Source organism: Sciurus carolinensis, chromosome 10 (assembly GCF_902686445.1).
Source record: "Sciurus carolinensis chromosome 10, mSciCar1.2, whole genome shotgun sequence".
Lineage (NCBI taxonomy): Eukaryota > Metazoa > Chordata > Mammalia > Rodentia > Sciuridae > Sciurus > Sciurus carolinensis.
In genome coordinates, this window is record NC_062222.1 from 128,947,549 (window position 1) to 128,962,423 (window position 14,875).

Sequence of the window (14,875 nt, forward strand, 5' to 3'; positions counted from 1 at the left end):
TCTAGCACATGAGGATAGTAGACTTCAGAGAATTCTGGAAGTGAGACATGGCTGCCAAAGCACCCAACAGCGGCAGGAATTCAGGTTGGTTCGGCAAGTGTTTTCTCAGCTCCTGCTGTTCCTCACACGGTGCCAGGCACTGTGATACCAATATTTAAAGAAAAAAAAAAAGACTCCATGCTGTCATTGACACTGAAGAACTCAACATCTTGTCTAGGGATGGCAAGAGGTTTCCTCTCCCTGCCAGCTCAGAGTAGTGTTAAAAGGGATTCTCAACCTGGACTGGGTTAGGTGGCCACTCACTAGGGAGGGCTGTGCCTGCACATTCACGTTGTGTATTCTCAATAGACCTGGTCTCATGGGAATCCTCTCCATTTTATTTCAAAGGGCACCTATTTTTTCTGTTGTGTTATGCTCCTGTCCTCCCATCCAACAACTGCACTTTCATGGAGGAGCCCTGTGTCAAGAGGGTTCTTCAAGGATTAAAACCCTTTGAATTTTATGCAGGCAAGACACCACTAGAGCAGGACAGCTCAATTGCAGCATTATCCCCATACCGTGCAATTAAAAATATTGTAATTAAATAAAATTTCAGATGGCCTAGAGACACGGGGAAGACAGACAGGTTAGAAAAATGTGCAAATTTTTAGATGCCTTCCAGTTCAATGGACATTGAGAGATAAGCATGGCTAGCTTGCAGTGACCACATCTTTAACCCTGTCTACCTGCTGAATCATTGACACTCTCCTACTGTTTAAACGGAAGTGGGTCTGCAGGCAGTAGCTACCTGTCCACGGACGGCAACCATGATCTGTGTAGCTGCTGCGGCAGCAATGTGTGTGTGTGGCCAGGAGTGGGGTTTAATCCTTGGATTCTGCTTCTCACTCCATGAGCAGGGGCTAGGAGCGATCCCGAACTGCAGCCTCAACCCTGGGAGGGATGGAGACCTGTGTCATTCAACAGCAGTGACCCCTTCTGGCCAATTTAAGGAGAAGCATTGAGGGGCCCTGAAAGGAGTCACTTCCAGTCCTCCTCAGAGGTTGGTGGTCCTTGCACGGGGATTTAGTGAGAAGATGTGAAATGGGAAAAGCTGGCGGCACCTCCAGGCCTCCAGCCCAGGAGCAGAGGTCGGCCTTGTGGGGAGCAGAGGGCACTCGGGCTACTCTAAGCCGGTCACTGTTGTCTCTGTGGGACACTTGAGCTGGAGATGGGAAGGAAATGCACTCTCCCTACCAACCTGGGGGGACTTCCGGAGATGTGGGGGTGGGGGTGATGCGGCTCACATCCCCAGTGAGAGGAAGCCCAGAATGTGCCTCATGTCTCCATTCATTTTGTGTGAGGATACCAAATTAACAATTGTGACAGCCAGAACAGAAAATCGCTATCCTAGTGTCAAGGCTCGAAAGAAGCAAGGAGAAATGTGCATCTGAGTTTGTAAGTGGCCTCAAGTGTCTGTGTGCATATGAAGTCCTCAGCCTTCTTAGTCTTTATACAGCTTGCCACCTGTCAATCATGCAAACACCACACACACACACACACACACACATACACACACATACACACACAATTATGTATCTGACCTAAGGATATATTTCTTTTATAATCTGTAAAGTAATTGTGGCAAAGTAATCTCCAGAGCTTACGATGCCTAAAAATGTCTGTGCCTGGCCATCTTTCCCAACTGTTCCTAGGGAAAAAAAACATTCACTGCCCCCGCAGGCCTACGTCACCCCATGTGAAGTGATTTGAACCACTACTTTCGTAGAGCTTTTCTTGCATGACTGTTGTTTTCTAATACAACGAATGCATCTGGAGTGCTGGGAACTTTTCTTCTAAAGTCACGCTTAAGTCGGCTGCTTCTTGTTTTTCTCCTCTGTTTTTCAAATCATTATGTCCCTCCTCCCAGTCCCCCAGATGACCTTGGAGTCATACCAACACGGACCCTTGTGGTTGGTTCTAACACCCTTTCCTGCCCGGTAACACCTAATGCATGAGTTTTCCAGGGCCTTCAAAGTGTGCTGCAACCAGTCAAGAAATGAGATTAACCCTCCTGCTGAGCTCTGGCCAGTCTTGCTCTATCCTTCCTGCCTACCTTTGTTCCCCATCATGGTGCAGCCTCCCAAAGGCCTGTAACTAAGTGACACTTTTTTATCCTGAACACCCTCAGCGGCTCACATAGCAGCTGCCCAGATAACTGAATCATGTTTACAGTCTGTGTGGTGGCCACATTCCATCCAATACCCCACTGTCATTCTTGCCAGTCAAAAGGACTGTCTCTGTTTTGCATCTCATCTTGAGTCCTTGTGAATCTCCTTCCACGTCAGCGTCATTTCCGGCTCTTCGTTGCCTAGCACATGTGTTCTTCGAAGCACTCAGCTCAATATCCTGCCAGCACCTTTATTGCTGAGTTGACCGAGCTCCCCTTTTTTGCATTTCCTTCATCAGGGATATGTCTCTTTAAAACCCATTTTTATCAATTTATAGGAGCAACTAGTCAGAAAACAGAGTTTGGAAACCTATTGATTATCTCACCTAATTCAAGGGAGGGGGGAAATAAATAAATAAATAAACAAAGCAAGGTTTTCTATCCCAAAGGCCACGTGGGGATTCAAAGATTTGTTGAATGGGCGCCTTCAGAATTCTAGGAGGGATCCGAGGATGCCTTTGGCCCTTCTGAGCACAGACAGCATTCCACCAATCCACCCAGAGATGCCTTTTCTTGGCAAAGCCCCAGCGAAAAGAACTTCTGTGCAGTTGTCAAAGCATCTGATTGAATTAGCCTCTTTACCAGGAGACTCAGCCCACGTTCTGGCCCAGCACTGTGTTCTCGGGCTCATTGGAGGCTGAGAGCAGTAGTTCCAGCTCCCCAAGTTACTGCACTTTTAAGTGAAATATCACTCAGAGCCTGTCCAGAACAATCTACCTGACAGGTATCCTGATCCACGGCCAGGCTGCCCATCAATCTCACATGGCCCCCTTTGAACGAAAAGGGCAGAGCTGTGCCTGTGTGTGCCCCCACCCCCGCTGCCCCGAGTCCCGTCCCTGGGCTTCTCCAGCTGTGGCCTCCACAGGGCTCCCAGCTACAGTAGGTGGCTTCTTGTTTGCATGGAAGGACAATTTGTACTTAAAGGAGTGATTAGATGGATTCTTCTTACCCACTTCCATTTCTGATGACTACCCGCTTCATCAGTGTAATTATAATTAGCTCTCTTCATCTTCCTTTTATGGAACCAGCTGGACGGACTGGTTCTCTTTACTGCCCAGATTGGTAGCAGGGTTGTCTGTGTGGGGCTAGGTGACAGGCACCATGAAATAACAGATGGTAAATTCAGGGCTTGTTGGCAATCAGCAGGTTTTTGCTAATGACTTAATTAGCTATGCAAATTGTCAAATCAGTGTGAACATTGTTTTTATCGAAAACTTTACCTAAATTAATTACCATAATTAAGTAGCAGAATGTCAAGGATATTGGCTGCATAAAAGGGCCTAACTGAGTAGAGAAAAGAGAGATTCTGTCTTCAATTAAAATGTATACCATCCTTGGGACAGAGAAAAGGCCATTTGGAATGAATTGCGTGAATATTGCAGAATTGCACCTTCCGCAGATCCCTGTTCGCCACTAGTTTCCAAAGCCGCCCACAGGCCCTCAATAAAAGTGGCGGATTTTTGGAGGTATTGAAAAGCACCCAGCAGAAGGTTCCACCGCCCTCTCCAAAGTCCCCAGAGTCAGCAAGTTCAAAGCGTGGATTTTTTTAATTTTGAAAAATCCATTTTTTTATTTCTGCAGATTGCTAGCATTGCTCGTTCTCCGGTGTCAGGCTGCGCACTAAGGACATAAACTCGCGTGGTTGTTACACGTCAGGAGGCGATGTTTATTTCCTGTAGAAATCAAATATGCGTCTCGGCCCCGACATTGAGACTTGGCCCCGTTGTGCAGCACAGAGTGTGTCTGTCCTAGGTTCCCAGCTCCTCCCACTATTATTTTAAGCTGAGCTTCTCTCTCCCAAGGTTTCCCTGTAATAATGTCAGCTGCTATTCACAGGATGTGATGGTGGTAGGAGAGCCAACTCTGATGGGAGGTGAGTTTGGGGACGAGGACGAAAGGCTAATCACTAGATTAGAAAACACGCAGTATGATGCGGCCAACGGCATGGACGACGAAGAGGACTTCAACAATTCACCCGCCCTGGGGAACAACAGCCCATGGAACAGTAAACCTCCCGCCACGCAAGAGACCAAATCAGAAAACCCCCCGCCCCAGGCTTCCCAATAAGATGACCCACGGCACCAGATCCACTGTCGCTAGGCCTGGGGGGTGTCATTCCAATCGCAGATCTTTACTTTCAGGAGCGGAAGGAGGAGAAATAAAAACTTTTCCATGCAAATATCTATTTCTAAACCACTTCGATCTGGTTCTTCTTTCTTTTGCATTTTTTTTTTTTCCTTTTTTAATTGAGAGGATCGTTCCAAATAAGCTTCCATGACCCTTCCTTGGAAGGCTTCACGGGAAATACAGATACTGGCACTGATGGTAATTAAAACGAGAGAAAACGCTAGCGCATCTCCTGGCACGGTTTTATCAGCGTGTTTGTGTTGAATTTCCTTTTCATGCATCCAGCGAAGGCCATGTTGTCCATGCGTGCTCAGTGCTCAGGATGTCATTAATTTGCCGAACCTAACTGCAGATGACTTTTTAATATTGTAAAATATTTTCTGCTTTTTGACTTGCATTTGAGAGTTTCTTGTTTCAGTAAAAAAAGAAAAGAAAAAAATCAGCTTTTGGAAAGTAATTTAAATGTACCCTTATTTTTCTTTTCCTTCCCCTCTTTCTCCCACTGGGCAACAGCGAAGAGGGTCCAGCCAGGTAACTTATGGTCAAGCTGATGTGGATTGGTTCTTGAGTCTGAGTTGGTTCGATTTAGCCCAAGAGCTGAAACAAGAAATGTCTTGTTATCATCAAAGACACCAGGCAGATTTTTTTTTATGTAAAGAAAGACAATTGGACCCTGAGAAAATGTATGCGTTTGTAAAGTTGCTGTTGATCCAAATATTTTCAAGCCATGTAATCCATTAATTTTGTGGGCAGTTTAATAAATCTGAAACTTTTTTGTGTTTTTTTAATTGTATCTGAGTTTGACTGTTCTTCCTTTTCATAGTATATTTCTTGTATAATATTTTGTAAAGCCCTCACCTGGTTCTTTTATGGGGACTTTTCATTTTGGACTATTCCAGTGTATTTATGTGAAACTTTATAAGAGAACTAATTTTTCCATTTGCATATTAATATGTTCCTCCACACATGTAAAGACACAGTGGCTCCGTGTGTTATAAAACAGCTGTATTTTATGTATGCTTTACTGGTAATGTGCCAATAATAAACTGTGTTAATGACCTAAGGAAGTGAATCCGGCCGTTTGTGTGTGTCTGTAGCAACCTGCTCACCATTCCCATGAGTGTTGACCTTAGCTTTACGGTCTGAACTCCAAATGGAGTGAAATCACGAAAGCTGTGTGAAGCAGGTTCACTGTGCCCTGGCTACTGACTTGTCTGAGTCCGGGGAGACTGAACACACTTAGGTGCCATGAGTTACATGAAATGGATTTATTGCTTACAGATAGACGGCAAGGGACGGCAAGGGACGACAGACGCCTAGGACCATGCCAGCCCATCCTCCGAGGCCCTGGGAGCTGCCCAGGCAGACGCAGTCTGGATTATGCACACCCCACTTGCACTGCCACTGAGGGACCCGGGAAAGCAGCCCGCCCTGGGTTTCACACCTGGGGACAGAGGACATGCCGGGATAAGCAGGGAGCCAGCCTTCGTCCGTTTCATGTTGCTCTAACAGAATCCCACAGACGGGTGATTTAGGAAAATTTCCTCATCACAGTTCAGGAACCCACAACCGAGGTGCCAGCCTCTGGTAAAGACTTGCTGTGCCATCCACGGCACAAGGCTGAGGGTGAAGGTGAAGAAAGAGGGACACAGAAAGGGGCAACCTTGCCCTTTTACCAGGAGCCCACCATGCCTGACCTGCCCCGTGACAACAGCACAACACTCATGGGCTCTGGAGGACAGGACTCTGGGGACCGTCCACTTCTTAAAGGCCCCACTCTCAACACTATTGCCCTGAGGATTAAGTTTCCAGCACACAAATTTGGGGAGACCTAATGAAACCACGGCAGAGGGTTTCCTGTTTCAGGGGTTGAACTGGAGCAGAGCTCTGGCTGTCCGGTTGGCCCCCCCTTGTGTTGTATTCATAGTACATTTACAGCAAGTCAGGAGACCTACAGGTGAGGAGGTGGGGGGGGGCTGGGTTGGGACACGAGCAGCCCTGCAGACAGGGCTTTCTTTTATAAAGCCTGGTTCCTTTCCTTACTGCAGTTTCCGGGTCAGACACAGGGGTACCTTCTCTGTCATGAGCACTGATCCCACTGGGAACACAGGGATGGAAAGCGTGGAGGGGCGTGGATGAGTCCGATGGAAAGGCTCCCCCCTGAGTTCTCACTCTGCTCCAGGAAATGCCAGTCAAGCTCCTAGACCTTATTTCCATTGATCCTTACAACAATTGTTCCAATAATCATTAATATCCCACATTTTAAGACATCACAGCCTCTCCAGTCTATATTTCTAAAAGATTCCTCTACAGTGTATAGAAAAGTCACTTGAGAATTTTATGTTTCAAGAACATTCCTCATATTTTTCCATGTTGTGTCACTGAGAAAGATGAAAAAGGAAATCTGTTATCATTTCTTGTTTATTGAGTGCTAGGCAAGTTATCATCTCAGCAAATTTGGGAGAAAAGTGCTTAGAAAAGGGAAATGAAGGGAGATTGTGTATCTTAAGGTGGGATACCCTGAAGCAGAGCACAAGTCTGAGAGTTGGGGATGTGGGATTTATTAGGGTAATTTTCTCTGGAGAAGAACCTTTAGGGAGTAGGGAAAGCAGGTAAAGAAGGAGATGGGAGGCAAGAAAAGCTATGGACCTACGTAGTCTAGTCCCGGGGCCTGATCCATGTGGGGAGAGCCTTGGAGCACTGGCCTTCTATGAGTCAGCCCCTCCTATGCTAGAGACCAACTTCTGTGCGCCTGTATCCAACCATCATTGGCTGGGCACCATCACAGGGTACGGGAGGGGGTTGTGGCCCTCAAAGCAAGATGGCTCCCATCAACTGAGGGCCATTCTGCAGGGCAGGAGCCAACTAAATGCCAACAGCCACAGCATCTTGGGATGGACAGCTGGCTTCACAAAGGACGTCTGGGTAGGCACAAAGAGTCAGCTCCACTAAGTGATGGCCCCTGGTTAGGTACATCATGGGTGACACAGTTGGGATTTGATTCTAGATGTCCCTTGACTACACGGCTTGATTTTTTTCTAGAACATCACTTCGCCTTCCTAGTACAGCACTTGGGGGGAAAATGTGAGCCCAACACAAGAAAACCAAGGGAAGTGTGTGGAAACCGCTGCCTTACTGCTTTCTCACTGGTGTCCTACATAGACTCCTTCCAGTTTTTCCTCCACCTCATGACACCATGAAGTTTTATCAATTCTTTAAAGTATTACAGATGATGCCAAGGACAGTTTATTTAACACCTGTTCTGGCTTCCTATTGTTGTATAGCAAATCAATCCATAATTTAATGACTCCAGAGAATGATTTATTATTCCAACTTGACCTTCCACAACCTCTGCCAGGTATGCTTTTCAGAGTGGCAGGTGGGACTGGAGTCTTCAGATGCTTGACGACGATGGATGTCCAAGATGGAGCACTCACTGGGCTGGGTACTGGGTGGGAACTCAGCCAGGATTGGTGACTGGAGTGTGTTTTCATAGCCTCTCTGGGGGGTTCTCACAAATACCGGGTTCTGAGAGGTAGTGTCCCAAGCCACAGCATCCCAAGACAGAGGAAATAGAAATTGCCAGTCTCCAGAACTGCCACTGAGTCACTTCTAGTCATTGCCCAGAACAGTGACAGTGAGAGTCACTGGTCAACCCAGATTTATAAAGCACCAAGGGAGACCCCACTTGTGGACGGGTAAGTGGCGTGTGCATACTGGAAGGGGAGGAATTGATGTCCGCCATCTTTAGAAGAAAACCTTTACCACCTCCACGGCGATGGACACCTGGCCTCAGTTTGCTTCCAGTCTTATCTTCAGCCCTTCTCCACTTGTACCTGATTCTCTCTTTACCCTATACTCCCCCTTATTTCCTGAAAACACCAAGTGCTCATGGTTCATTTGCCTTTGCATATGCTTTCCCCCTTACCATGCTGCGCCACACTTTTGTATGTAACCAGAGCTGTTCATCTTTAACACTCTTGATTCTCACAACCCCTGAGACAGCTCGGCATCTCCAGTTACTATCGATTATCCATCCTGGGTTCAAGGGGGCTTGGTTCTTGATTCTCCCTTTGCATTTTTCTTATAAGTTTGATTGTTGTGGTAGAATTCCCCTTACCATCCCACTAGACTTTTCTATTTCTGTGAAGTTTAATCATTTCAATCAGTATCTACTATCCAACCCGTATCAAGCATGTTGGTAAAATAGTCAAAATTTCTCAAGGAAGAAATCATGAAATCACTGTTTATTACAAACTGTCCCATGGAGTTGCAAATGGTTTGTAATTCTATGGCACAATTTGGGGGTGACATGAATCCCTGTAGGGATTGGATATCCTTAATTTAAAAAATCTAAATCCAAAATGCTCCAGAACATTTTAAACACTGACCTGATGCCAAAGTGGAAAATTCCACCCCTGACCTCATGAATAGGCCACAGGAGCACTGCTGGGAGCAGAGGTGCACACCTGTAATCCCAGCAAGTCAGGAGGCTGAGGCAGGGGGACTGCAAGCTCAAGGCCAGCCTTAGCAAGTTGGCAAGGCCTTCAGCAACTTTGTGAGATCAAAATAGAAAGGGCTGGGGCTGTAGCTCAGTGGTAAAGCACCCCTTTCAATCCCCAGTGCCAAAAAATAAAAAATGCAGGTACATATACACAACATTGTATGAAATTACCTTCTGGCTATGTGTACAAGGTATGTATGAAACGTAAGTGAATTGTGTGTTTAGACTGTGTCCTGTCCTCAGGATATCTCATTTTTATTGCTTATGCAAATATTCCAAAATTTGAAGAAAAATTTCAGAAACGCTTCTTGTCCCAAGCACTTCTTGTGTTTTGGATAAGGGATACTCCACTTGTAGACAGAGATGGGTGTATTCAAGTGTCTCAGTGGTCAAATCAGCACAAAACAAATGTTTGACAAGACAGTGAACCAAGCCTAAGTTCTACTATAGAAATCCCATAAAATTTGTCTGGATCAGAATAATCACAGGGACAATCATTCATCAAACAGGTACATGTGCCAGTCACCTGCTTTGCCTTGGTTGTCTCAAACTGGGAACCTAAGGATGCTATATGAGTTGGGTTTTGCTTTGCAATAATCTCAAAATGACAACATGTCCTTTTTCTCACTCATGAAACTGGGTCAGCTGGAGCATTGCTGCCTCTCATGACTATTTCTGGGACAGTGACTCCCCAGGGCATGTTCTTGTCCTAGCCAGTAACAGGAGGGAAAGAAGCCAGACAAAATCACACACACACACTCGCTCACGCTGCAGCCATTGGCCAAAGCAAGTCACAAAGACACGCCCAACCTCAGTGGGAAGGGGAAACACACACTGCCTCCTGCAGTGTCCCACGGCAAAGGGTTTGAGAACGCTATCAGGAATCCCTCTACCATCGGTGGCCTCCACAATGTTGCCTAGAAACTTTCTCACTATCTTTCAAAGTTTAAAAACTGATGAATTTTCTACAAAATTTTTCTTGCCTTTCTTCAAAAGTCAAATTGGGCGACAGACTTGCTCTTTCAAATCCCTGGATGGTGAAGTTGGCTGGTGCCTGGTCACCGCTGATGGCTTAGCTGCTCTTCTGCCCACCACACTCAGCCCACCCCTCCTCGTCACTCCACCCGCCCCGCAGCTGTCGGTGACCTCACTCCCTACAGTCATGCTCCTCATGCCTTAAAACCACATTTGGAAGCAGACATGGACCCATGTTACAGATGTGAAGACCAATGCTCAGAAGGGTTAGGGACCATTTGCCACAGCTGGTAAATGGTGAAGTCGGATTTCATGTCTTCGGGGCCAAAGTCTGTGATTCTTCTTCAAAACCACATTGGTTTAATAGGAGTCACAATCATGGTTTTCTTCTGTGGGTCAGGATAGGACAACAAGCCTGTTGGCATTGGATCTTCACAATAACCCGTGGGTATCTAAGTTGGTTGAGACTGTTACAAGAGAACATCACAGGCTGGGCGGCTTATTAAAACAGAAATGTATTCTAGTCCGTGCAGGTAATCTCAGCTACTTGGGAGGCCCAGAAGAACCACAAGTTCAAAGTCAGTCTGGGTAGTCTAGCAAGACCCTTTTTCAAAATAGAAAAGAACTGGGGTACAGTTCGGGGGTAGAAGGCTTGGCTAGCATGACCTGGGTTCAATCCCCAGGAGAAAACAAAACAAATGAAAAATTTATTCTCAGCGTTTCGGAAGCTGGAAGTTTGAGATCAGGGTGCCAGTGTGGTCGGCCGGGCCCCTTCTGGATCGTAGACTGCTGCCTCCTTCTTCTTATCCTCATAGGATAGAAAGAGCAGGAGAGTCAGGGCGAGAGGATCGTATAAAGGCACTGACCCCATTCCTGAGCGCCCCACCCTCGTGACCCAAATCCGTCTCAGAGGCCCCAGCTCCTGACACCATCACCTTAGGCGTTAGAATTTCAACGCGTAAATTTGGGGGACACACACATTCAGCCCCTGGCAGTGAGGTGAGATCGTTTTCTTCCCTTCTGCAGACGGCTCTTTGAGCAGGTCCACAGCTTGCTCAGCGTCTCAGTGCCTGCAAATGGCATCATGCTGCCTAGGGTCTGAACCACTGTATTCAGGCTTCTCTCAGGGTTATGGGGGCATTTGCAAGTGTCCTCTGGCCTGGGTGAGGGGTCCTGACAGCCACCTTATTGCCATTAACCAGCCATGGCCAAGGAGTATGCTGGAGATCAAGCCAGTGCCCCTCCCTGGTGACGGAATAAGCCAGGAAACGCCACCTTCATCTCAGGGGCATCTCACCAGGGACTTTCAGATAAGTGGCCCAGTTCCTTTCTCCCTCCATGTGTCTTTAACCTTGAGATGAGCACAAATGGAATGGGATAACACAAGCCACATGGATTCTACACAGGAAGGGTGCGGCGCACCAGGGCCATCAAGATCTATTTCCCTACAGCATCCTTAGGAAACTCATCTTATAATCAGAAATCCCCCTTGTGTTCCATATGAAAGAATTATGAGGCTTTTTTTCCTCATTGCAAAGTAATATAGGCTCATTGTAGATCATCTGAATAAACAAGAACAAGAAGAATATAAAACAATTCTACCTCCTTGATATAACCATTACTAATATATTGACGCATATCCTTCTATTTTTTTCTCCTTGGCTAACACACACTACAATATCAGCCACATACAGAATAAACAATTACATATTCTGCCCTTATCATTAAATAATCTGTCATGAGCCACTTCATTGAGAATTCTTTAAAAACATGAATATACTATAATATATTAACCCATTTATTTGTGTCTGGCTCATTCTTTTTTACATCCTTTTAGAATTACATAACCATTAATAAGTTGCTTAAAGGTGATGAGTTGTTAAATCAAAATTTGGGGGTGGGTACTTGATATGTGCCCAGCACCATGCAAAGAGATAGAGGTAGAGGTTACTGTACCTCAGGGTGCTTGTAATTCCACTGGGATACAGGACAAGACATAAAATGACAGCCAAGTACATAAGGCCGGATAGATGCAAAGTGTCAACCAAGAATGGAGAACAGAAGCCTTGGCTCTGCCAAGGCCCAGCGTTCACAGTATGGCGGCTCATCCGGTAGTGCTTGCCTCTCGCCTTATCTTCCCCACGACCGAGAGACTGAACGACTTAACCGAGGAGATGCAGGAAGGAACGAGCACGGTCAAGTGTAAACTGGTGTGGGACTCCAAAGCCTGTTCTTTCTCTTGAGGTGAAGGAAAGCCTTGGAGAGAGGCCAATGGTGAGACTGAGTGTCTCAGGAAAGATGCCATAGGATGGGTGTGGGGTGACACAGTGGTGTGGCAGGGACTTGGCAGGGACTCTGGTGGCCTCTAGGAATTTGGCCTCACCTCCTTCTATCCATCACTGTAGCCAGATGGGAGTGTTGAGGAGTTTGGGTTTTGAAGAAAAACTAACACAACCACACTGTCAGTGTTGATATAAACATGTTTAAACTTGAAGTTATTGGTCTGTAAATGACACTGAAAGGTTATTAGAACCATAAATTAAGGGAACTGTTGAGGTAATCTTGAAGGCCCCACTCCAGTCCTCTTTTCTCTCTGTTCCTGTTCATTCCAGAACTTTGTCCAGAACTATACTGGACAAAGAAAACCTTCCTCATTTTCCAACAGCCTTCCAAGAATCTCCTGAAAATCATTCCTCAAACAACCTTGTTCCAGATGACGTCTTTCTTTGTGTCTCCTTCAGAGCCGACATGCTGTCCCCTAAGTCCTTTTCTTTGAATCTGGATTTAGTCAATGCAAGAGAAAGTCTTTCCCGCTCTCTTAATTTGTCCTTTGTTCAGAATAGTTGTTTGCTCTTTTGGCTTTGCAGCCTCTGTCACATTCTAATGAAAGTATCCATGCCTTCAAAGAGATCCTCAAAAATTCACCAATGAGTGTGAAATTGTTTTCATGGAACAGATTCTGAGACTGAGTGCTAGTCCACTGTTACAAAGATGGACACTTTCATTTTGTAGAGAGAATTGTGGGAAACCTAGGCATTGATGGGATCACACAGGTACCATTTCCCCTGGGAGCTCTGCTGGACTGTGGCAACTTGGGAGATTGTGCAGTGGACCTTCTGAATCAGCAGCTCACCCAGGGCAGGAGAGGCAGGACCCACCAGCGACAAGGCAGAGTTGGGAACATATGTTCCTTGCCATCCCCACCTTATATCACCAGGACTTCAGTGGTAGTCATTTCCCCAAAATCAGGTAACCAACTTTGGTTTCCTGAGACTCCCAGATTGGGCACTAAATGTTCCATGTTCCTGGAAACTCTTTAGTTGCAGGCAAACCTGTCCTTTCCTGTAACAAAACAGATGCATAAACACAACAGCTAGTCTCTGTTGACATCTTTTGTGTCCTCAGTACTGGACACACATTGATTCTAATTCTCCCACCCAACCAGGGGGAAAGGCATAAATGTTATCATTGAGCAGTAGAGAAAACTGAGGCACAGAAGAGACATTCAGGAAGCTGCCCAAGGACCTCCTGCTCCTGGATCTAAGATCTGAATCTGGTGTACCCCAGTCCCACAACCTATACCTTCTCGGCTGCGCCAATGGCTCCAACTGCTTTTCTAAATAAGACCAGTTAAGTGCAGTCGGCAACATTGGCTAAGGAGGCACAATCAAGCATTAGGACCCATGAGACCCACCTCTCACACTACTGTACTTTCAGTTTCAGAAGAACTCAACTTCCCCAGTTATGTCAACAGTCACAAAGCCACTGTGCACTGTTCAATCAGAATATACCACAGGCAGTCAAGGATTATTCCATTTGGCTCAAGGGAATCCTTCCTTCCTTTGGTGAAGGAGGCTACTCCAACCTATCTTAATGACTTGCCTGTGGTTTTGCACAAAGCAAGAGAGCAATTAGAAACATCCGTGGCCGCTTTCCACTTCAGTCCGGTTACCTCAGCAACTGGGCTTTAGGGCTTCTTGTTTGCCCCAATGCATCAAGAGAGTCTTTGCAAATAAAGAGGAATGTTGTTGTTCCCGGTGAGAGGAGCAATCTCCAGGACAGGACTTCTGTAACTCACCAGTGAATGAGTCCAGGCTTCCAGCAACACCAGGGATGTCAGAATGAAGTTCAGCTCTTCCTGAAGAGCATAGATACAAAGGTACATAATCACCAGATTATATTTTAAAGGAGGGATGCAGTATTTCCTCAAAGAGAGCAAAGTGTCTCCATTATCAAAATTAATCAAGTTCATTCCTGAGAGCGTGGCCATCCTTAATTCCCTCCTTCTTTTCAAATATAATCATGGAGTTGACTCCCATTTTTCCTTCCAGTGCTGGGACTAACCCCAGGGGCACTTGACTACTGAAATATACCCCCAGCCCTTTCTATTTTTTATTTTGAGACAGGATCTCACCAGGTTGCCAGGCTGGCCTTGAACTTGTGATTCTCCAGCCTCCTGCTAGTAACTGGGATTACAACCATGCCTGGCTTGACTCCACATTTTTAAGAGTCAGGTGAATTGTTGTTTCATATTCCCAAGAAATAAGTTCATGAATGTCTTTCAATTTAAAATGACTTCCAGTTTAAAACTGTGTCAGGCTACAGTTTTTAAAAACAGTCCTCCCACATAATTTTTAAAAATAAAAAGAAAGAGAACCAAAAGGGAGAATCATTGAGAAAAAACACTGGAAGAAATGGCCAAGAACATTTTTCAAAATATGAGTATTAAAGGAAACTGATCCCAAGAGATACCAGGTTGGCATATAAAATGTGTGGCATTGGTCCAAAGGGGAAAGTTCAGAAACACACCTGTGCAATTTAAGGCTTTTTTACATTTATGAGAAAAAGATGAAATTGAATAATGTTTAAATATTTGGCTATATGTTTCAAAACAATTATCTTATATCTGTACCTTAGTCCTCATGTATAATTTTCAGGTGAATAGGAGATTTGAAAAATAAAAACACTAGAAGAAAACTGAAAATTATTGTTAAAACTAAGAACTGAAAAATGATCCATTTACTAAACACAAAGACTTGAAGCCATTTCAAAAAATAGACATT

At 45.5% G+C, this 14,875-nt stretch overlaps 1 protein-coding gene across 10 annotated transcripts in view; it reads left to right on the forward strand.

Moving 5' to 3' along the window:
- Nucleotides 1-5,397, forward strand: part of Ldb2 (LIM domain binding 2) — a 344,702-nt gene extending 339,305 nt beyond the window's left edge. For 4 of the 10 annotated variants that reach the window (XM_047566670.1, XM_047566671.1, XM_047566669.1 and 1 more), the window contains exon 8: nt 4,043-5,397. In XM_047566670.1, the coding sequence (XP_047422626.1) occupies nt 4,043-4,273 (231 nt within the window). In that variant the 3' untranslated portion in view covers nt 4,274-5,397. The other 6 variants (XM_047566676.1, XM_047566674.1, XM_047566672.1 and 3 more) reach the window with 3 other exon arrangements.
- Nucleotides 5,398-14,875: the final 9,478 nt, after the last annotated feature.